The sequence below is a fragment of the Schistocerca nitens genome, chromosome 1, assembly GCF_023898315.1.
Source record: "Schistocerca nitens isolate TAMUIC-IGC-003100 chromosome 1, iqSchNite1.1, whole genome shotgun sequence".
NCBI classification, from domain to species: Eukaryota; Metazoa; Arthropoda; class Insecta; order Orthoptera; family Acrididae; genus Schistocerca; species Schistocerca nitens.
Genome location: NC_064614.1, coordinates 807,998,537 through 808,023,016, shown reverse-complemented (window position 1 = coordinate 808,023,016; position 24,480 = coordinate 807,998,537). Strand labels below are relative to the sequence as shown.

General features: G+C 43.4%; 1 protein-coding gene across 3 annotated transcripts in view; it reads left to right on the top strand.

The window, feature by feature from the left end:
• LOC126262572 (obg-like ATPase 1) overlaps positions 1-24,480 on the top strand; it is a 307,783-nt gene that overhangs the window by 210,760 nt on the left and 72,543 nt on the right. For all 3 annotated transcript variants that reach the window (XM_049959310.1, XM_049959288.1, XM_049959300.1), the window contains one exon: positions 17,854-17,931. In XM_049959310.1, the coding sequence (XP_049815267.1) occupies positions 17,854-17,931 (78 nt within the window). The remainder of the gene's footprint in view (positions 1-17,853; positions 17,932-24,480) is intronic.

Genomic DNA, 24,480 nt, shown 5'->3' with positions numbered 1-24,480 from the left:
GTTTCAACATATAGCCATATGTGTTTTATAGCGCATTTTATCTTAGGAAAACTGAAAAGGAATAGGATCGGTTCGAACAGCGAAGTTTTATAATGTTTCCTGTGTTGGGCAGCTGTGCGCTTTTTCATTTTCCTTGTTTTAATGAATAATAATATGCTCATGTGTCAACAGTCTATATTTTACATTATGTTTACTTCTGCTGCATAATAAAATTTAGGTGTATTTTAGGTTTTATGTTGCTAAGTGAGGTATTGAAATAGCCTGTTTCGTGCACATAAATTGCTCTTTTTATGACCTAAAAATCTGCAACCTACTTAATCAGTTGTCGCATGTAATTGAAATCGTTAGAAATAGAGTATCCTAAAGACATATTTATACACGTTGTAGATGTACAGAAATCTAACATTACTATCTTCCAGAATGAGATTTTCACTCTGCAGTGGAGTGTGCGCTGATATGAAACTTCCTGCAGATTAAAACTGTGTGCCCGACCGAGACTCGAACTCGGGACCTTTGCCTTTCGCGGGCAAGTGCTCTACCAACTGAACTACCGGAGCACGAATCACGCCCGGTCCTCACAGCTTTACTTCTGCCAGTATCTCGTCTCCTACCTTCCAAGCTCCTGTAAAGTTTGGAAGGTAGGAGACGAGATACTGGCAGAAGTAAAGCTGTGAGGACCGGGCGTGAGTCGTGCTTCGGTAGCTCAGTTGGTAGAGCACTTTCCCGCGGAAGGCAAAGGTCCCGAGTTCGAGTCTCGGTCGGGCACACAGTTTTAATCTGCCAGGAAGTTTCGTTACTATCTTCCATTTATTTTGGTGCTTTCGTGACGCTGTTCTTTAAATAGAGCGAACTTTGAAGCTATAGAGGAAAACGTGCGAGGAATACAAACTTCGAGCAGCTTTGTATATCGTGCTCTAGTCCCATACGTGCTAGTATACTCATTTTGAAATTCAGACGTTTCTGCCGATTCCCAGTCTATCAAATATAGGCGTATCCACAGACGTCGGCAGTTTTCTTCATGACTTTCTCCGTCCATCCGCGACAATACCTGATCAAATTTTCGGAAAGCAGACTTATTATGGTCGTGCCATGAGATATCCGCTGTCAATGAGCCGAGGGGAAAGGTTAAGAGTAATGTGCTTCGTGCACATGCACAACATAATTAGCGAAGTCCTAGCGGCAAACATCAGGCGTCTCATTGTTAAGCGTGGTTCACACTAAGCCGATACGGTTCACGATGGACTCACCGTGGGACAAGCGGACAAGGCAGCATGAATTGCGTTTCAGATTCAGTTACAATCATGAGCTGTCGTGAAGATGATTTTATTGTGGCTTATTATTTAAAGCTAAAAAACCTGAAAAGGAACTACTGGCCATATGGGATGATTCGAAATTTTACTTCCCCGTATCGTACGAGGCAAGATGCGTGGAGCAACCAGCACTCCATGTTGCGCCGGGCGATACGACTGAGATACGTTCGGTGTTGCATCATAGTCGCCCCAGTGTGGAGCAGTTACGTCGCCTACACTTTCTCTGGGCTACGCCGATGTGAGTTGCTTCTGTGTGGTATAGCATGTCTTATTGCTGCAGTGAGTACCGCACATTAATGTAAGTGGACATGTTGATATTTCAGGCACCAGCTGAGATCTTGCAGGCTGCTGTAGCTTCTGGTTCATGCAGACGTCACATATCGTCGTCGGTTCTAGGCGCTTTAGTCTGGAACCGCGCGACCGCTACGGTCGCAGGTTCGAATCCTGCCTCGGGCATGGATGTGTGTGGTGTCTTTAGGTTAGTTAGGTTTAAGTAGTTCTAAATTCTAGGGGACTGATGACCTCAGAAGTTAAGTCCCATAGTGCTCAGAGCCAATTGAACCATATCGTCGTTTCTTAGCGCTCACCAACCACGTTCCCGACCACATTCACGTCCACCTTTGCATTCATGTCTCGTCTGAGAACGACTTCAGGTACCAAAGCGCTGCCCATTGTCCTAATCCCGCCTTTGCCGTCAGCAGAATGACACACCGTACTATACATTTACATTATTATGGCCACCAGTTAATTTTCATTATAAACGGTGTTTGTAGCACACAAAACAGCTAGCAACACTGTAGGAGTTACACATTCAGGCGCTAAATGGCCTCCAGGGTGGTGGTGAAGGTTGTGTTTAGAAGGATTCACACAGCGAACACGACAATAGTTGTGGTATCTCAGATGTTCAATAAAGTAAAGATCCGGCGAATTTGAAGGAACTCTAGATGGTGCTCTTCCAGCCATTTGCAAGACACTTGGCAAAGTGCAGTATCGTGCTACGTGGCCCCAACTTCTCCACTGGGAGCAATCATCGTGTATTTGTGAACTTGATAGTTAAGTAACGATGAATTCACGGCACTAGGAAATTCTACATTAGAAAAATCAATTGAATAGAATTTATGTCCTGAAAACTAGTTATAACATTAATATTGACAAAAGTAAAAAATAGTGTTTTAATTGAAGAAGGATCCACAACTACCATAAATTTCCTGAATGATAACAATTTGCCGTATCGTTTCTCCTTGGTTAAATTGTAATTTCCTTTCATTTGACAGTTTCGGCATTTTAAAGCAGTTGTACAATATAAACTATCAAACAGACGTATACACCATTTGATTAAAGGTATCCAGACACCTATTAGTGGACATTACGTGTGTCCACGTTTCGCCTGTATGACGGTTTGAACTTTGCTGGAGCACTTTCAACGAGGTGTCTCGATGTTTGCGAGCCGCTGTAGCCTCGCGGTCTATGGCGTCTTGTCACGGTTCGCGCGGCTCCCCCCGTCGGAGGTTCGAGTCCTCCTTCGGGCATGGGAGTGTGTGTTGTCCTTAGAGTAAGTTAGTTTAAGTTATATTAAGTAGTGTGTTAGCTTAGGGACCGATGACGTCAGCAGTTTGGTCCCATAAGATCTTACCACAAATTTCCAATTTTCCCGATGTTTGGTATGTTGAGGAAGCATGGACTACCATTCCTCCACAAACCGGAGAAGGTAGCGATGTTGAACGCTGGGGTCAGGAGTGAAGTTGACATTCCAACTCATCCCAAAGGCTTTCCGTTGGGTACAGGTCGGGAGTCTGGACAGACCAGTGAATTTCAGGTGTTATTGTCCACAGATCATTGCCTCACAAGTCCGCAGCTCGTGGTCATGCGGTAGCGTTCTCGCTTCTCGCTCACGGGGTCCCGGCTTCGATTCCCGGCGGGGTTAGGGATTTTCTCTGCCTCGTGATGACTGGGTGTTGTGTGTTCATCATCATTTCATCATCATTGACTCGCAAGTCGCCGACGTGTCGTCAACTAAAAAGGACTTGCAATACGGCGGCCGAACTTCCCCGCATGGGGCCTCCCGGCCAACAATGCCATACGATCATTTCATTTCATTGCCTGACAGGTGCTGCATTACGGCACAATGCTTTGTCGTGCTGATTCAGCCAGTCATCGCCTCCGAACTACTCCTGTACTGTATGTAGTACACAATGCTGTAATGTGAATTCATATATTTTCGCATTTTGGTTTGCTGAAACGCAATAATGAGACGACTCCCTAACCACGAAAAACAACCCCATAGCGTAACACGATCTCCTTTGTACTTCGCTGTTGGCACTGCATATGTTGGCATTCGCCAGACCCAGACCCTTTCATCAGATTAACAGGATGTAGCGTGATTCATCACTCGTTTCCAGTCATCCACTGTCCATTGCCGTCGCTCTTTGTACCACCTCATCGGTCGCTTAGCATTAACTACAGTAATAGTGGATTATCAGGAGGTGACCGACCATTGCACCCCATTCTTTTTAACTCCCTAATCACAGTCATCATCGCAGCTGATTTACTGGTAGGAATTTGGGAACTCAAGAATGATTCCTTCCGCTGATTTCATGCGATTTCTTACAACCACTATCCGCGTACTTGGCGGTTCTTGTCCATCAATACATGATATATGCCTGTGGTTGTTCCCCCACGTTTCCAGTTCACAATCTCGTCACCAACAGTCGACTTGGACAGCTTTAGAAGTGTTGAAATATTCCTGATGGATTTTTTATACAGATGACACCCAGAGACTAGTCCACGTCAGAGCCATTAATCTGTTACTGCTACTCTCCTGACAGCATAATACTCCCGGCATCGCTTTATAGTGGCTGTTCCACCTGTCATGACATCTAATAGTCAGTTCCGTATTACGTAGTGGTGTGCGGATACTTTTGATCAGATATTGTACTTAGGTTTCAATCGAAGATTTCTTCAAGTAACATAATCGTTAACAATCTTGATGATTCGCCGTATTTTATAACTAGAGACATGACCCAATTGTTTTTCGTGAACAACAGCGGCGTAGCATATCGCTTAAAAGTTGTTTACCACTGCGTGACTTCCGGATTCCTTGGATTTTGACCCAGCTATTTGCATTTGATACGTTATACTATACAATCACTTGGAAATGGTTACAAATCTGAAACTGCGCAGTAGTGGTAAATGCAAAATTAAAGCGATATTTTATTCCAACCAAAGACACCCAGTGCGGTGGCTTATGACTTTAAAAAGGTGGAGCAAGGTTAAGGGAGTGTAGTAGAGTTAAGTCATGTGACGGCGAGGAAAGTCGATTAGAAAATGAGACCCTAAAAACACTGGAAGAGTTCTGTTGGTTCGGCAGTAAACTAACTGATGATGGGATAAAGAGAGAAAAGATAATGCAAAATTGAGACTGGTGGTTGTAAGAAAACCTTTTTTGAAAGAGAGAAATTTGTCGACATCGAATGTAAATTAAAGTTTTAGAAAGATTTTTCTAAACCTGTTTTATCTACAATGTAGTCTTACATGAAAGTGAAACGTGGGCAACAACAGGACGTGACATTCAATTTTCCCATGGTCATAGTTGCATATCTGCTTCGTCATTCGCCGGCCGAAGTGGCCGCGTGGTTCTGGCGCTGCAGTCTGGAACCGCGAGACCGCTACGGTCGCAGGTTCGAATCCTGCTTCGGGCATGGATGTGTGTGATGTCCTTAGGTTAGTTAGGTTTAATTAGTTCTAAGTTCTAGGGGACTAATGACCTCAGCAGTTGAGTCCCATAGTGCTCAGAGCCATTTGAACCATTTTTTGCTTCGTCATTATGCACTTTATCAGTTTCATTATTTCGACGCCTCCATTCCCTTTTTTACTTGCTTCTTTCATCCATTTGATTTTCTATGTCATGTGTTACCCCAGGATTTGTATTGGGCGTTGTTACTCGTCTGGCGGCGTCAGTATTAAGCCTCTCAAAACTATCCATCCATCTCTTGTTGTATTTATTTCTCCAATTTGTTAGTCGCCTAACGATTAGTTTATTAGGAAATAATATCCACGAATAAAAATCAAAGTGGCACATAATCAGAATGATGATGATGGGTAATGAGGTCCCATATTCCGAGGAGCGTAGAGGACGATGCGGGAGACCCGCACCGCTGTACTAGGCAAGGTCCAAGTAGAGGTGGTTTGCCATTGCCTCCCTCCGACCATAAACGGGATGAATGATGAAGACGACACAACACCACCCAATCATCTCGAGACCGCCGGGAATCGAACCCGGGACCCCGTGCGCGGGAAGCGTGAACGCTACCGTAAGACCACGAGCTGCGGACATAAACAGAATAATTAGTAGAAAATAAACCTGAAGATAGAAGACAAGAAAAACCGACCGAAGACAAAGGTATCCCTAGAGGCAAGTACTGATTGCTTGATCAAGCAGCAAAATATTATTAATTTCCACAATAAATCTGCAATCATTGTCATCATCGGCCTTTATTGCATTAACGGGCCTTTAACGCCTATCGCAGAAAACGAAGTAAGTAACCACGCGACAAAAAGAGAAAAACAGCACCTTGTAAAAAAAACAATTAAAAGAGAACACGTTACAAAAAGCACAGTAAAAAGGTGCTGTGTCAATAGAGGAGATACCTATCGTAGAGGGTAGTCCGTCGTTGCCGGTCTCCAGCTTCATCTCCCATCGCTGTCGGCTCTACTTCGTTAACGATTATTAATACTCGATCCTTCCATCGCGTCCTTGTACGTCCTCTTGGGCTTTTTCTAGGAGGTTCAGAACAGAAGACCGTCAGTTCGACGGATGTGGCTGACTCCACTGTAGCCTCTTGTGTCTCAATATTCGGCCATAGTGTGGCTTTCGAAACCGCCGGTACGGGTATTGTTTCGTTCTTCGTTCCCTTTGACCTTCCTTGATAATGTAGACGAGTCCATAGATCTTTCAAAATACCTTATTCTCAAAGGCACAAATCCGCGGATAAACCAGGAATACATTATTATTGGAAAGTATGCAGTCTATCATAAAAAAGGCAATATCAATCGAAGATGGTATAATAGGAACGAAACATGTTTTGACACCAAGAAAAGAAACAAAACTAGACTTACAAGATTATAGTCGCGCACAGAATATCAAAGTATTACATTCTGTAACCAAAGAAAATAAACGAAGACTTGCTCCGTTACTGGGACTACGTGGAATATCTAATTACACACTGAAGTGTTCTTCAAGCAAGTCACGAACGACTGTGGTCTGTTCTCGCTTCCCACGCCCGGGTTCCCGGGTTCGATTCCCGGCGGGGTCAGGGATTTTCTCTGCCTCGTGATGGCTGGGTGTTGTGTGCTGTCCTTAGGTTAGTTAGGTTTAAGTAGTTCTAAGTTCTAGGGGACTGATGACCATAGATGTTAAGTCCCATAGTGCTCAGAGCCATTTTTTGAACTGTGGTCTGGTGACATGGCGCAATGTCATCCATAAAAATTGCATTGTTGTTTGGGAACATGAAGTCCATGAATGGCTGCAAATGATCTCCCGTTAGCCGAACAGGACCATTTCCAGTCAATGATCGGTTCAGTTGGACCATAGGACACAGTCCATTCCATGTAAACACAGCCCACACCATTGTGGAGCCACCACTTGTTGCAAACTTCGCCCTGTGGCTTCGTGCGGTCTGCGCCACACTCGAGCCCTTGCAACGTACAGGGTGTTTATTGTATAATTATCGATATATTGAAAAATATCTATGGGTAGTCTTAGTCGACCATGAGTTGCTATCTGACTTAAGTTGGCTCTGTTTAAACGCGCGGTTATGCCCCCAGTATCATTTGCATCGAAATTACCATTACACTCTAATTATTAAACAAAAATATGGTGATTGCTACGAAATCAATAATGCGATTATTAGCATATGATACCCAATTAAGATTTATTCAGAAAACAAGACGAGCAATATTTCTAGCCTAACATGACAATCCAATACACTCGCTAACCTAACTAGCGTATCATTGGAACAATGCATCCTCTTTTCCTAACCACTTAGGTCAACACTGAACCCGCAAGTGACTATTGAAGTTCTGCCTGAACGGACACAGACTCACAGAGCGCCAGTCAAAGAGCTAGCAGAATACGAACTCATTTAGAATTACAGTGCCCTACTTTGGCTGATTATTGCTAATATCACCGTAATTCTCCGTGATGATTACGACGGTCGGCCCAGCCAACGTTGTGATGCCGTCTTTCCCACGAGCGAGCTTGGCTATAATCTCCAACGTGGACGTGGTTTGCGTCCGTAAACTCCTGTACGCAAGTGTTCAATTGCGGAGTCCGTCACTAGTCAATACTCAAGCTACTTGCACATATGCCAAGAGTAGTTGGCGACTCAAGTGCGCGGCAGCAAAGGTACACTTCAGATTGCATATGAACACCACAAGTTAGTACAAATCTGTTTCTCTCCTCAGCGGAACAGATAATGCTACGTGTGTGGAGTCGTATGCTCTACACTATTCACACTTGGAGCGTAACCACTGGACTCGGTACCGATAACTTCTCCAACCAACTTTTCTCCACGCTCTCCAAGCAGGCCAGCCAGACACCGCGACTGCTCTCCTCCACAGCCGTCCCCAGAGTTCCTTCAGAGTTTTTGCAAACCTGGCCGTTCTTCGCCGCATGGACCCGTGCGCGTTGGTAGCCAATCACGACACAGACTTCCATGTATCCGTGCGCGTTTGTACCTAACCACGACACAGAATTCTCCCGTGGTTACTGTTGCCGCCAAACTTTTAATATGTATTTCTACGCGCTCTGCGCCAATTCCGTCACAGCCTTCCCCAAATTTTCCATTGTGGCGCGAAATCGGCTTTCTCTCTTTCGCATATAGCTCCTTCTCACTTCTTGTTGTCATGGCCCAGCCTCTCCCAACGTGTTTGGTGGTCTGAAGTGCCAGCCGACAAAGGGGTCCTGCCGTGTTCCAGCCTCTGCGGCCATCCCGTTAGTTTGACATCACATAAACACCTTCCTTAGGGCTTCCGGCCGTGTTCCAGCCTCTGCGGCCATCTCTTTAGTTCGACATGACACACACAACTTCCTTTTCTGTGTCCATTCTCTCCTACCGGTGGGTCAAGTATCAATTATCATTCGTTGTATTAGTACTGATTTAGCGTCATGTAAGGTGCAAAATCTGCTACCTTACACCCGGACCAACTGAAATCGGGACTCATCTGACCAGGCCACTGTTTTTCGATCGTCGAGGGTCCAACCATTACGGTCACGAGCCCAGGAGAGTCACTGCAGGCAGTGTCGTGCCGTTAGCAAATGCGCTCGCGCCGTTCGTCTGCAGCCATAGCCCATCACCGCCAAATGTCGCCGCACTGTCCCAACGGATACATTGTAGGTCCCACATTGATTTCTGCGGTTATTTCACGCAGTGTTGCTTGTATGTTAGCACTGACAACTCTACGCGAATGTCGCTGTTCTCGGTCGCTAAGTGAAGGCCGTCGGCCAGTGCGTTGTCAGTAATGCCTGAAATTTAGTAATCTGGGCATACTCTTGACCTTGTGGATCGCAGAATACTGAAGTCTCCAACAATTTTCGAAGTGGATTGTCCCATGCGTCTAGCTCCAACTACCACTCCGCATTCAAAGTCTGTTACTTCCTGTCGTGCGCCTATAATCAGGTCGGAAACATTTTCACGTGAATCACCTGAGTACAAATGACACCTGCGTTAGTGCACTGCTCTTTTGCACCTTGTGTATGCGATACCTCCGCCATCTTTATATGTGCATACCTCTAGCCGACAATTTTTGTTACCTCATCGTAGGTGGCACGATGACATTAAATAGGATGTGCAGATCGTTGGTGTCTGTTGTAAAGACGCAATATAGGCCAGGAGTAGCAGCGTTGCAAGATGTGAAGAAACGGACGTTGCTGTATCAGAAATGATACGTCGTGGTATGGGAAAACTTAACCAAAACTTAAGGTAAGCAGAGCTCAAAGGCTGCAGGGAGTGAAAGTGTAAACCCAAATGAGGTTACAGTTTCAAACACAATTTTATTAATCATTAAAAAAACACTTGTTCACTGGTGTATATATATACCACAAAACACAATAAAAATGTTTAAACTCGAGGCCTGAAGGGCCGCTGAACATTCACAACTGTAATGACCGAATGACAAGATTCAACATAAGGAGATAATCACGGTCTGAAGGACCCAACACTTTTGATTAATTATTGACCAGTACAATAAGTTACTGAAAGGAATGACGTTAATCATTCGGCCAGAATGGCCAATCAAATATAACCGCAAATGCTGTTTTGATAATGCTACAAGAATGCAAAACCAACAGTTAATTTACTTCGTCCAAAGGAGCAGTAAAGACCAAAAAACAAATTCATATACCGAAGGTTTTTTTGTTTTAATGAAACAAGCTAACAAGATAAAATTAATAACCAAAACGGGGTAGTGACGTCGCCACTCGGCCTGAATATCAGTAGTAATAAATATTTAAGAATGGTTGAAATTAGCTACTTAGCAGTTAAAACCAGCCTGTGCTCCTCACCAGTAGGAAAAATTTACAATCAGCTGTGCTAGGACTGCCTGCTTTAGCAATATGGCGCAGACCAGCAGAACAACTAGAAACTTCACAACGTGGCGAATCGTCCAAATGACAGCAACTCTCTATACCACATAAAATAAAAATTACTAAACATTGAAACACATGGTTCAAAATATAACTCCTGTCTAGGCAGGACCTGTTAATGACGCCCACTGGCCTTCGTAAATCTTTGACTTAGTAAATGTGACGGCCAGTACTAAATAATAATACCACTCAACAAATTGTAAAACACAAGATCGTTATTGCACTTGAGTCAGAATAAAATTTCAACCACAGATAATAGTTAAGGTTCAGTTATTAAGGCACAGAGAGTTAACACTCTTTTCTAGTGATAGTTACACTTGACAATATAAGAGCAGATCATTGAATGGGGATTTCGGGCACGTTTGAGCGTACTAAAATTGCGAAACACCATGGCACACGACCTTAGAGCAAAATACACCCGACGACACGGGCGGAAATTGAGTGACACACATCAAGTCAAGAAATTCTCACCGTTAGTCCAGAAGGCAGACAAGCATTCGGCGACAGGTTGCAACCAGCACCAACTCAAGTTATGTCAATCGCCCCAGTTCGGCCATAGCAACGCGGACACGCCGCGTCAACAGTTGAAACGCCGAGCTTCCTTATCACACAGCCCGTCCAGAACGACTGCCGCCGTCCCGCGTACACACGCTCGTAGCAATCACGTGCGTTCACAGAAAGTTATACCACTTTTCCAGCAACATTGCGCTGCCACACAATCGGAAACTAAACTCCCCGTCTCACTCCGGCAGCAGCACTAGATACTCTCGTCGTCAGCAGGTCTCTCCCTAGAACGCAGCGCCCTCCGAAATTTAAAAGCAAACGGACCAATCGCGGCAGAACAAAGCCAAGGCTCCGCAAGACGCCACACCACCCCTAGACAAAGATGAAGATGATACGGTTCAAGAAAAACTCTCAGCTAAAGAAAAAGAAGGCGAAAAAGCGAGGTTACGAAATTTCATGAAGGTGAAGACGTACGTGGGGTACAAGTAATTACCTAAATGGCAAATTTTCCTAGTACGTCTTTGGCACACGATGACCCAGCAACTGGGAAGCGAGTACTGCTCAGTGGAGGCTGCATGCGCTCTTGCAGGCTTCCCTCGCAGCGGGCCGCATTAGGTGGGGCCTCCCAACACGACTCAGGAGGGCCGACCCTGCGACACCGATGAATAATTTACTGCCGCGGGCACCCCCCAGCCTCTGCTAATAGGGGCGCCGTATTCCTAATCTGTTACCAGCGCAGCGCGCCGCGCCGTCACCGAACCGCGGGGCCCGGCCCGGCCCTGCCCAGGCTGCACGCCGTGTCGCCCTGCGTGTCGGGCTCGGCTGCGGCCCCTCCCACCGGGCACGCCCACGCCGGCCGCTCTGCCGCCGCCGGTCACGGGAAACAACTCCCTGTGGGCGTAGTCCGAGGAGCGCTAGTCATGCTCCCCCGCTTGGCTGCCTCTCAGACAAGCCAGCATCACTGGTATATGCAAGCATTCTCGCAAAACGAAATTCCGTCTGCTGCATCAAACATCTGAAAACAAAACTGTTCCCAATCACGGTAAAATTAGGTCTTCTTTTTTGCTTCCGCCGTTTTTTCTCGAACTTCGAGGCGTTATTGCGAAAAACATTTGAAGAATTGTCCATTGCTGGTCTACCACTTCCTCCTTCCTCTCGGACAGGTGGAAGAACTTGGCGTCTTTTGAGATCATGAATCCATCCAATTTTGCACTTGTTCATATGGCGAAAGTGCTGGTTAGCCAGGCCGCGTCCCATTGATCGATAAAGGTGGTAGTCAGAAGGAGAAATGTATGGAGAACACGGCGGGTGTGATAGGACTTCCCATGTAAAAGTTTCAAGTATGTTTTCACGGGTTTTGCGTCGTGGGATCGAACATTGTCATGTTGCAGAATCACAATTTTCGCGTCTGTCGCTGTATTGTGGCCGTCTGCCTTTCCGCGCTCGGCTCAAACGCGTCGGTTGCTTTTGATAACGATCTCCTGTGATTGTTACGTCGCTTCCAGTTTCGTTTAACTTCTCTCTTCCATTGCTATGCCGGCCTTCGACGTCAAAATCACCGTTCTTGAAGCGTTGAAACCATTCTCTGCACGTTCTTTCATTTATTCGTGCTTCGCTATAGGTCTTACACAACATTTCATGAGCATCAGCCGCAGATTTCTTCATGTTAAAGCAAAAATTAAAACTTCCCGCAAATGGCGAGAATTGGGCTCGTATGTTGATATATTCAACCGAGAATATGTTCATCGTGTAAAGTCACAAATCGACTGCCATCTTGATGGCGTTATGTTTACAAATGACTAAGGTCATTGAATGACGCTTACCACCCACCACATCCCGCTACTGCCATCTATTGCAAAACTGCGAAAGCAAAGTTGTAGACATAATAATCTAGCCGTAGGTCAGGTAGTGAAGTATCCAAAACTTCCAGCAAATCTACATTTAATGGATTCCGCGTGGAGAAAAGAGAGAATTGTGTGAGTTATCCATAAATACAAGGTGTCCCAATAATCTTGACCAACCAGATGACTTTTTCACCAGAAACAAAATAAAAAAGCGTCAATCGAACGTTCATCTACCAAGGGGACGTGGGCCAGCATGATTTTTTTTTAAGAAAGATATGAACAGAAATAGTACATCTTTTTTAAAATAACCCATTATATATTATTCGGTAATCTACTTCTCCTCAAGACCTGTTCAGAAACATGGTACAGTGAACCATTCGCATAAACATGTCACTATTAAAAACTTACGCGAGACTGACTTCGATTCTGCTGTACTCACGAGCAGTGTAAGTTCCCTGGGGACTTGCTTGGGTTGACAGTAAGCAAATAGGAAAGCAAGGAATATGCATATCGTATTTCAGTCAACCATCATCAGTTGAATGTTAGTGTGAGTACAACGTACACCAACACACATAAGGTAAATGTGCTTCTCCTCTGTGGAGTATGTGAGTTAACAGAACAGTAGTTGCAGCACTGCTTTCTTTCTTACGATACAGGTACATATAGTACAGTACTTTAATACTTTTAGACAATATGTTGTGTACAGTAAGAGCAGTCTTTGATTAAAAACTGCATCATAGTTGCTCGTCGTTTATTGTGGTTGAAGGTAGGCTTAATGCTAGTCAGGGAGAGGAACTCTACAGAGAGCGATATATTGATAAGAACCCACAGATATTTCCTCACCGTATTGTCGCGCTTCAGGAAAGAAATTTCAACCCAAGGCAACGCAGTCGTCGTAGTACTCGCACAAACGATCCACCGTAGTTACAGAAAAGCCAAAAGGAAATGTCCCGGTCTGTTGTAGTGCAGGAAGGGGTGCAACATTCCGTTTCGGTTTTTCTAGCTACGTGCTGCGGAACTGGGGTGCGGGGACTTCAGTGTGTACCGGGGTGGCGGGAACGTACCTCATAAAAAATAATAATGATAATTACGTAACTTTACTGTCTCGAGGTCAAAATTAAAGCAGTTCGACCGTTGTTTGCCAATATCTACCTGTTACATTCCACCAAAAATTACAGCAGTTAAAGTACGTCAGCTTCCTTCCTTTCCATTCCCGCCATACAGTCGTACGAAGAATTTTATGTACGCCGCTTCCCGCGAATTGTAGGCCTCGGTACAGTGTATTAAAGCTAAAGAAGCATCGCTCCAGTGGTATTGCGTACATGTACTCCAAAAAGTATTCGGCTAATACTTGTGTCTATGTGTAGTTTGTGAAACATTGTCAGAATAAAGTACGACAGGGAAATGGACTTGTTTATCAATACAATAAAGAAACACAGATCAGTACTTTCGAAAACCTAGTTAAATATTCAAAAGCAGAGTTCGAGTCTCGGTTCGCCAAACAGTTTTAATCTGCCAGTTTTAATCAGCGCACACTCTGCTGCAGTGTGAAAATTTCATTCTGCAGATAAGTATTCGTCCGCAATACTGAAAAAGACACTCTGAACCGGAATGTTATGATTAGTACTTACTAGGCCCTCCTTTCGTCTGTATAATGTCTTCCATTCTCCTTGCTATGGATTTGACCAGAAATTCTGTTGCATGGACTGTAATTTTATGCCATTCCCCTAGTAGAGCGTTTTTTATATAATTTCCGTAGGATATCTAATAATTCCTCACATTTTTGTCGAGTACATTCCACAAATTGTCTATTTGACTAACAGCTGGAGATGGCGCTGGTGTCATCCAACAGTAAGCGTTATACAACAGCCACAGCCTTTCATCTAGAGCTGTATGTTTTGGATCATTATCTTGTGTGAAAATAGAATGCCCAGAAAGATCGGTATTCTTAATACTTCTGGGTAGATGAGTTTTTAGGATGTTTACGTAAACCTTGTGGTCCATAATTCCATCAGTAAAACACAAATCTCCCCCCCCCCCCATACCATTCACACTCAGGCAGCCCCAGTCAAGTACGGAACCTCTTTTGTGTTCAGCTGAGGCTGTTGCAGTTCTCTCTTAAAAGTTCATAATTCTTATTTCTCCAAGCTATTAATCGCCCATTTGACTTAAACAGTTCAAATCGACTGTCGTCAGTAAATACAATCGTCTTCCAGAAATTAAACCCATCAGATTTATACTCTCTTGGAAATGAAACTCACTTCCTTCTGTTGATTTTTATTAATGTATGGTTTTCTGCGGGCTGTTCGAGCTCTATACCCAGCCACATTTCTTGCAGTCTGTGCTGAAGCAGACTTTCCTTTGAAGTGCACTAACAAGCTTTGGAGCTCTTAGCTTTGGATTTTTCCTGGATCTCGAATAGTACTGCCGGACGACAGCTTCGTGATGGGTTTTCGTACGTTTGTTCTGATTTAACCTGTATATGATAGTCTTCACTACACTGGTAGGTCTGCCATTACTAGGAACAACCTGGTATTTCTGTCTTCTTTTGTAGTTTCGCGACATTTTCGAACCATATTAACTCTACTTAAATATCACTTAATGGCTTTGAAAATGTAGGAGGAACTATCCATTAAAGCGGATGAAAGACAACTCCGTAGGCGTGTGTCCGTGTGGCACCGTATTAGTCGACCACAATGTTATTGTACCTGGAAGTGAGGGCACCTCGACCGGCTTATTGTGAGTTTTTATCGTGATATTTCTCGAGGACACGCTGAACCATTTGATAGTATATGCACAGCTATCCTGAAGGCAATCACAGTGTGATGCGTTTTCGTTAGTCACCACTGTAGCTGTTAATTGTAACGTCACGCCGTATTTCTGACAGTGGACACAGAGGGCCAAGTGCAATAATATTGGGATCGGGTAATACCTGGAATTTTTATTGCTAGACGAATAATTGTTTGACGTCAACTGGGGCACGATTTTGAATAACGTGGATTTGTTTTATTTCTAAATGTAGATATTAACCGATGTAAGGAAATAATTATTGTTTGTTCCTTAGCTATGTTTGTGTTATAGATGAAACCCACTCAGGACTGAGGAATCTTACACCTAATGAACATGTGACAGGATTCATAGCTTCTTACTGCAAGCAGTCCTCTCAACAAATTAGGCATATGACCACACCTTCAGAACCTACATAGACCTGGCAACACAGTACAGCAGAGATTCTGCATGGCATGCATTCGGCAAGTCAAGGTTAGGCATTCGGAGATGTGTGATACCAGATGAATACGCACAGGTGGCGCTATTCTTGTAAATTACGGGTCGATGGTTTGTGGGCGCGGAGCTGGCTCCCGATAGGGTCCCACATATGTTTCATCGTGCTCAGGTGAGGCGAAGTTGGTGATCATGACAGCGTAAGTTCACTACCATGCTTCTCAAACCGCTATACCACTATCTGACCTTGTGATAAGGACAACTATCTTACCTTGTAATAAGGATAGTTACTCTGCTGGAAGATGCCATCGCGAAGACATGAAGCATAAGGGAATGCAGATGGTCCCTAATTGTGTTCATTCGCGGTGCCTTCCATTCTAGGTCCCGTGAAGCTCCAGTTGAATATATTCCATAGCATAATATAGCCCCCAGTCGCCTGCGTCCGTGGCGCGGTAAAAGTTTCGCGCATCCTTTCGCCTGGATGATGGCATATCCCAATACGTCCACCGACCTGTAACACGAAACGTGATTCGATCGACCAGGTGACAATTTCCACTGATCTACGGGTCAAACTCGATGATCCGGTGCCCACTGCCACCATCGTAATTGACGATGTCGTTTTTGGGACAACATGGGAACACGTAGAGGCCGTCTGCTACGGAGCGCCATGTTCAAAATGTGTGTTGACCATCTGTTGTGGAACACGTGTACCTGCAGGAGCATTGCACTCCGGTGTCAGGTCTGCTACAGATCGTCGTTTATCCTGCATTGCAGTGCGGAAAAGCCTTTGATATCCAAGTTATGAGGTGAGTCGTGGACATCAAACGCCTTGTCACCGTCGCCTTCTCGTGATTTCACTAGCCATCAACAACTTTCCATAGGTTCTCACCACAGCAGCAAGAGAACGGCTGCCGAGCTTCGCCGTTTCCGAGATGCTCGTACCCAGACGCCGGCCTATAACAGTATGACCTTTTTCAAAGTCTCTTATGTCAGAAGATTTCCCCATTTCTGTCGCTAGAATGATCTTCTTCTCTTTTGTGCTTCCCTTACTGCGTCACCTGCCCACAACACCACCAGGTGACATTTAATCTTGCAGCGGGCAATGGTCACAGTGTCTGTATCATCAGTGTATATTAACACCCCATTGTCTGCAATACAGCCAGGCCCGTCCTTCAGATCCGATGCCCAATGCTGTATTCACACATGCCCTGTAATAGAAACCCTTGAAGTGGTTTTCGAGAGTTTTCATTAACCTCCGCGGTCCATTGAGGTTTGCGTGTTTCGAAAAACAACGGTACATTTTGAAACTCTCTGAATCGTAATATGTTCTAGGCATATTTATTTCAGATTCTTCTTGAGAGGGGAGAATAATGCACAGTTCTCTCATCCTCATTTATCCCACCATACAGTTAATGTGCTTTCCTACGCAGCAAAGCCAGTGCATTGATTTCATCACTAGACACACGCTCCGCTTGCGTCATCTAAAACGATATCTACAGTAGGTCCTGATTTACGTAAAAATGATGTCTTTTTCCTCAGCTTGGCGAAGCATTACTCGTGTTGTCGCATATTTGAGTAGTTTTGCAGTTTTATCGTTTGATACCTTTGTGGCCACGAATGATTAGTTAATATATACTACATAAAGCAGTTAGGAATAACAGCTAATGGATGATGTAATTTATGATTTGTAGCCGAGTAAATGATTTCACTTGTGTTCTTATGCGGAATCGTGAAATCAGCTCGAAACCCGAAATTCACCATGATCTTACGTCAACGACAAGTAATGGCCATCATTTCATTGGTTTTCCCGTCTCTCTCTCCTGTCAGTGGGTCTGTATCCCTAGGTAATATGCATATTAGATACTGACATCTCGCCTTCAGGCAGTACGTAATTCTTTTCATTTTTGTGTGAGGACACTATCGACTCCCCCTTCCCCCTGCCAATTTTCTCCACATCGACTTTTTGCTCTATCTCTAATTACCTCGGTATCAACAGGCCATTGAACACTAATCTTCAATTTCTTCGATGGAATTAGATACTTTTCTACATTCGTATCTCTTTCTCACTCACGATTATCATCGTGTGTCAGTTACATAATGTCATCACATGATAACAAAGTCATGCCCCTTCTTAAAGGAGACATCACAAGAGAAACAGGGAAACTACGATCAAATTACGAGAGTATTATTTATAAAGTCTATTGTTGGTCATTTGGCCCGAAATAAATGTATATACCTAAAATTGTCGCTGTTTGCATTTGATAAACAACTTACCTGCCAGTATGAAGTTCTTAAGTCGTGATATTAGTAATGGTCTCTTGTTTTATTTCAGGACATCCTGTGCAAAGTCAAAACTTTATTGGTCGACGAGAAACGACACCTGAGGTTCGGAGACTGGAACGCTAACGATGTAAGTATACCACTTCGCAGTCAGCGAGAGAATGGATACATTAGAACACTTTGTTAGCCCCCCACTCAACCGAGGAGGACCCATGCAATATTCTTGAAGAGCACTCTTCTCCTCAACTCTGCTATCCGGCCAAAGCGCAGAGTCAGCGCGCTGGAGAGGTGTGCGGGCGCCCCGCTGCGCCTCCACCTGGGGCGACCATCGACAACGTCACTAATGCGGCCGCCCGCTGGGCCTCCTGAGTAATGGTCGCCTGACAGCCGTGCTCTGCTCGCCCCTGTTTGCGTCTCCTCTGTTTCCTGCCACAACACTCCTCTGGGCCAGAGGTCATCTTGCCTCTACCTGCGATTGCATCCTTAGTTTTACTTTTTCCTTTCGGCGTTTTATGTTGCTGAATTCCGTCACGTATTTGGAATTTACATGTGTTCAAAAAAGGCATTTTGTTTGTTTGAGTCGATAAAGACTTCACCACGTACGCTATCTCAGATGGTAGGGATCGCAGTCACTCAGTCTGTTCTCGTGGTTTTCGTTCTGTCACTAACGAGCTTTCAGCAAGCCCAGAAACAGAGGCACAGAAACAGTATTACATGCAATTTTGCCCCATCTATCAGTACCATCGTCAGTGTTGGGTTTTACGTAGGAAGACACACTGACGGAACGAAAGTCATGCGGAAATGTGGTGCAGTTGCGGCATCAAATGTTCTGCGCCATTCACTGGACTGTGAATATTTACATACCTCTCACAAGGGAAGCATGCAGTATACTATCTGGTCAAAAATATCAGGACACCCCTTCGTAATGCGGAACTAATCATTAGATGTCATTAAAGGCGAATCCACCTGTATACAAATAGGGCGAAGTATTGTATTGTCGGTAGAGAAGCAGGAACAGCAGAACGGATCGGTCGGAAGAGCCCATTGACTTCGAAAGTCGATTGCTAGTGACGTGGAAACGTTGAGGAATAACTGCAGCTAAACCGAGACCAGGCAGACCCTCTTGTGCCTCCGCTGCAAGCTCAGGTACACCATACACTTAAAGTCTCTGTGTGTTGGCACAATTTATTCCTTTCATATTTTAGGGGGTGCATCATGAATATGATGATGTGAGCTGATATTCCAGGAAATTTCTTTGCTTGTGGATTTTGTGGCAAATACAGGAATGGGGCCGGACTATAGGCTGCATTATGGGTAGGTGCAAGCTGAAATACTGTTACATTTGAAGAAGAAACTACACATCTGAAATTTTACAGTGAAGGGGCAGAATATTTATGTTAATGTTCCTAGCATTATTTGTATGCTCTCAAGTCGTATCGAATGTTGAAGGTTTAGTTTCGAAACAGGCTATATCGCCTAGTTTCGGAGGTCTGTAGAGGACGCACATTAGGCAAATTTTCTTAAGGGATTTCATACTTACGAACCTATATTTGACTTGTGCCACAACTCCACCTGATCATCTGTTACTTCTGTTGTGTCTTCGGACAGTGGGGACTAAATTTAGGTAACTGAAGAGCACACTTGGCTTGAGCCAGGTGTTCACATTCATTAGAAGAAAGACACGGATGTTGATATTCTGAAATATATGGCGGAGTTCGTCGAAATGAGTTGGCCAACTATGCTCTACAGTAACAATACAGACACACTGGTACAACCCGTGGTTGCATTAGTAGACGAGTTTGTAGCTTCTAAAGCACGGGCTTTAGAGTTCCTCTACACTGTTTTTTTTTTTTTTTTCAGCTTTTATCCTCAACATTATCCAGCCGTCTCTTGTTCACAAGCTGTTCATCCCAAATTCTGATATCGTATTATTCAAAATTTTTATCTTTCAGCCGTGAAATCCTCGCATATTATCAGGATTGTCGTCGCGAGTTTCTTAATCACTCTGACTATTTCAGACCTTTTCGTATATGACACAAACCTCACGATTGTGGGTCTATGTTTCGCAGATAACAACGTTCTACATCCTACTCTATAGCTTCTGATTATAGAATGTGCTGCATGTGTATTTGTTTTCGCTTTAAGGTTTTGCAGTTTACAATGTCTATGTAAATAGTAAACATTTTGATTTTACCAGTGCTGCACAAAAATATGTAATACACATTGCCTTCGCCTAGAAGAATTACGAGCGATGTTCTGTATCATTTTACCAAAATGGAAGAAAAAGGAAAATGCCGCTACTGTCAGCAGATAATTTCCAATGCTTCTGGCTCATCATCAAACCTGAAGAGACATCTAAAATCGAAGCATACTACAATACCTCTGGGACGATGTGGGGGAAGCCGATCGAGGTCGCTATCAATCAGTTCAGAAATTCAAGAAATCGCTTCTCGTGAACTATCCCCATTGACGCCTGCTTCCACCTCCCAAAAATTCAAATTGAGTCTCAAGCTGTATCCAGCCCATCATTGTCGTCCGGTTCTGGACCAAGTCCTGATTTATTTCCTTTTGTGGTGCCCTACCCTCAACTACTTTTCATTTACAACAACCAATAAGAATTTTTTTTAATATTATAACGCCACTCACATTAAATAAAAGTAAGTCATTAGATATATAGCTTTTAAAAATGACTTGCAGATAATACCAGCCTCTCTCTTAGTTGCTTTGCCCAAATTATAATTAACCAAGTCGAAAAACGTTCTCACTTTGCATCATGAGTTATTTGATAAAACTAAAAATGACTTGACCACACCAAAGGCGGTCTGCCCTTCGTCTGATGCGTGGACGAGTGTAAATTATATTACTTTGTATGAACCCACTACGCATTCCATAGATGAGAAGAATGAACTAAAGTCATACCTTTTAGAGCGCTCGCAATTCGAAGACAAACTGCAGAAAACATCTCAAACTTGGTAAAGTGTATTATCCCAAATACAATATCAGTTTTAAAATCATGTCCATAATAATAGAAAATCCGCCAAATATTTTAACTGCCATGCTTCTGAAACTATCACATATCCTACGCTTTGTACATTCTTTCAACCTCACTGTTCTACACGCAGTTCAGAAGTCCATACAGAAAATTATTGACGAGGCCAAATGAATTGTTATATTTCTTAAGGAGAGGCCTTTTGCTTCGAGCAAACTTGCTGAAATGCAAGAAAATTAAAAAAAAAAAAGACCGACTGAAACTGAAACAAGATGGCTCAACCAGATAGAACTCTGCTTACGAAATGTTGCAAAGATTTACTGTAAATAAAGATCCCATAATTTCTTGCCTCGCTATGTTAGGTGGAAAATCGATCACCTTAAGCTTAAAACATACAGACTGGGAGATAATGCAACAGGCTTTACAGATTTTCAAAGTTTTCTATGAGGTAATCAAAGCGGCGTCCTCAGAGATAAGTCTCATTTTCGAAAATGAAAGTCTTGCCAAGATTAATGGAACGGAAAGTAAAATCTTTTAAAGACAACACTAAAGAATATCATCAAGAAATTAGCTGATAATTAGCTTAAAGGGCTATCGGAGTGGTTTGGGATTATCTCCAGCAACGAACTTATTAATAAGGCAACGTTACTGGACCCGATTCGAAGGCAAGGATTTTCAAACGACAAAACATTTCAGGGCTGCTACATGGAGGCTACTGCAGAAATGAAAGCGTTGGTTGTTCAGCGAGAAAAATCAGAGCTCATTTCTCAACCAGTTACCACCGTGACACATGACTTTTTCAATCTGGGAGTAGTTCAGTGAAACCATTAGTCAGCTTCAAACAAGTGATGATCCAGAAAATGCAGCAATTGTCGAACAGGGCAAATATTTAGCGGAGAGATATATGCTTAGAAACAGCAATCTCTTAATCTGGTGGGAAACAAGAAAATTGCTGTGGCCAGTGCTGTATCAATTGGTCCTGAAAGTATTGTGTATCACACAGCAGCGTCAGTGACCTGTGAACGAATATTTTCATAAGCAGAACGAATATGCACTAAGAGCAGAAAGACTCACATCGACTAAAATGTGTCAAATTTTATTTGTAAATGACAATATTGATTAATTTTTCCTTAATGGAATATATATGGTAATACTGACTATAAATGATGACTGCAGATACACTTCAGTTGCAGTAACAATTTTTAAAAAAATTTATCAGTAAAAATATCAAAATATAACAAAAATCCGTCTTCATGCTTAAAAAATTTCTACTTGATAAAACATTTAGCATGTTTTTGTAATATTTATAATTTTTACAGCAGACGAAATTTAAAGCTTTTATATCTGAAAATCACTAGTGACATACACGAAATTATTAGGTTGGTTGGTTTGGGGAAGAAGACCAGACAGCGTGGTCATCGGTCTCATCGGATTAGGGAAGGACGGGGAAGGAAGTCGGCCGTGCCCTTTCAGAGGAACCATCCCGGCATTTGCCTGGAGTGATTTAGGGAAATCACGGAAAACCTAAATCAGGATGGCCGGACGCGGGATTGAACCGTCGTCCTCCCGAATGCGAGTCCAGTGTCTAACCACGAAATTATTACTCCACTTTATATGTTCGTTCAAAATAGAGCCAAATCGGATAAAAATACTGGTTTAGTGACCTGAATTAAAAAGGCAATTTACCTTCCCTTTACTTATTTTTATTAGTGAATGGTGAGTGCTGAGTCATGAAAAAAAGCTAGTTCATTCTAGTGAGTGACCGGTTCTCATCCGACTCTGAAAAGAACAGCTTTTCCCATCTCTAATGTTCTTTGGCAATCCAATGAAAGTGTTTGGGTTTGGTGAATGCCTGGAGAATGTTACGTTCCATCCGTATGTAGTGAAGTACGGTGGAGGTGGTCCAGTGGTATGGATTTTTTTTTTCGTGGTTATGATGTCCCCTTATTGCACTTAAGAAAACGATAAATTCGGAAAGATAACTCATTTTTCAGCATAATATGCCGCGCGTAGTTGAGGAACTCTTTTAGAAACAATGATTAATTGTACCAGCACCGACAATGCACCATCTAATAAAGCAGCATCTGTGGATGCAATAGTTTGAGGACAGTAGCATTTCTGAAATGGACTAGTCAGCCCAAAGTCCAGATCTGAACTCAGGGAAACACCTGTGGAATGATTTAAGGCATCGGCTTGTGTCCAGACTGCGCTTTTCATCGTCTCTACCTCCTTTGGTTGGGGCTGTTGAGGAAGAATGGGCTGCCATTCCCTCCACAGAGATTCAGACACCACACTGAAAGCGTCCCCAGCAGAGTTCAAACCGTCATAAAGGCGAAGGGTGGACACATTCCGTAATAATCTTCATTAATAGGTGTCCCTATACTTTTGATCAGATAGTGTACGCACAACAGATCTGCGATTTTACGATTTCGCTCCTCTCTCGTACCGTTATAGCATATACGTAAGGTGCAAGAAGTGCTGATGTAGTACCATGCGCTTACTAAGCGTTTTCGAGAAACCTGGTTTTAAAGCTTGATGGGCCTGTTGAATACCACACAAGAATGCCAGCCGTGGAGGATTGCGTTAGAGCTCTCCCATCACTGCGTCCCATTCTCGTCTTTTTTTTTGTAATTTCCCATCAGATATTTATATAGCTACAACGAATCATTTTGCATAGATGAGGTATAATAGAGGTTTTTAGGAATCGTTGTGGAAAGGTCATTTCTTCGTCGTGCATCTACTTAGTGAGAAGTTGTGACAATGAACTCATTACACTTATAATTCTTTGTTGTTATTGGTGAGCCCACAGGATTTGTGGTGGGATCTATCATAAAAGACTGAAAACTTAACATATACTTACACCGAGCTTATTGATGAATGTCGTTTTCTGACAAGCACACTTGGTTTTTTAATGACGGTAGTTGAAAAAACACAGGATTAACATGTAAATTGAATGGCCGTTCTTATTTCAGCGTATGTACGATTACTTAGTTGTCAGTTGATGCCACACCAGGGAGTGAAGAGTAATGCAATCTTCACGACATGGTCTATCTCACTACTCCTGCAGTCATTTCAGGAAATATTTGACTTTGGCTATGAAAACCTACATCGAATGGCGCAGAAAGAGAGAGAGAGAGAGAGAGAGAGAGAGAGAGAGAGAGACGAACGCAGTGCCGGCAAATTTGTCTGCCGTCTCAGCCATTTGCACTGAACGAGGTCGCACAGTGATTAGCACACTGGTACTGAGCAGTGGTTCTCCTTCTACATTGTTTTGAAACTGGAACTTTACTTATGGTTACCCAGTACTTCTCGCACTTTGCCATGAAAACGCATAGAAAATAGTACACAACACACTTGAAAGAAAAAGATGTAAAACAATGGTGCCTGGTTTCATTTTATAATTGCGGAAGTTTTTTTTTACTGTGTCAAGGCTCCAGTAAAATAGTGGATAGATGCTTCGATATTTTTGAAACGGCAGAGCGGGCAGTCGGAATGCTCAGAAGATTGTTCGATTCACGGTAGTGCTTCACAGAAACGATGAAACACTTAAATTGGCAAACGATTGAAGATAGACGCCAGTTAATCTCGCGAAAGACTGCTTATAACATTTCTGTAATCAGTATTAAGTGAAGAATCACAGGAATATACTGACGCCGGTCTGTTGTACAATTTTGGAACAAGTTTTATGCT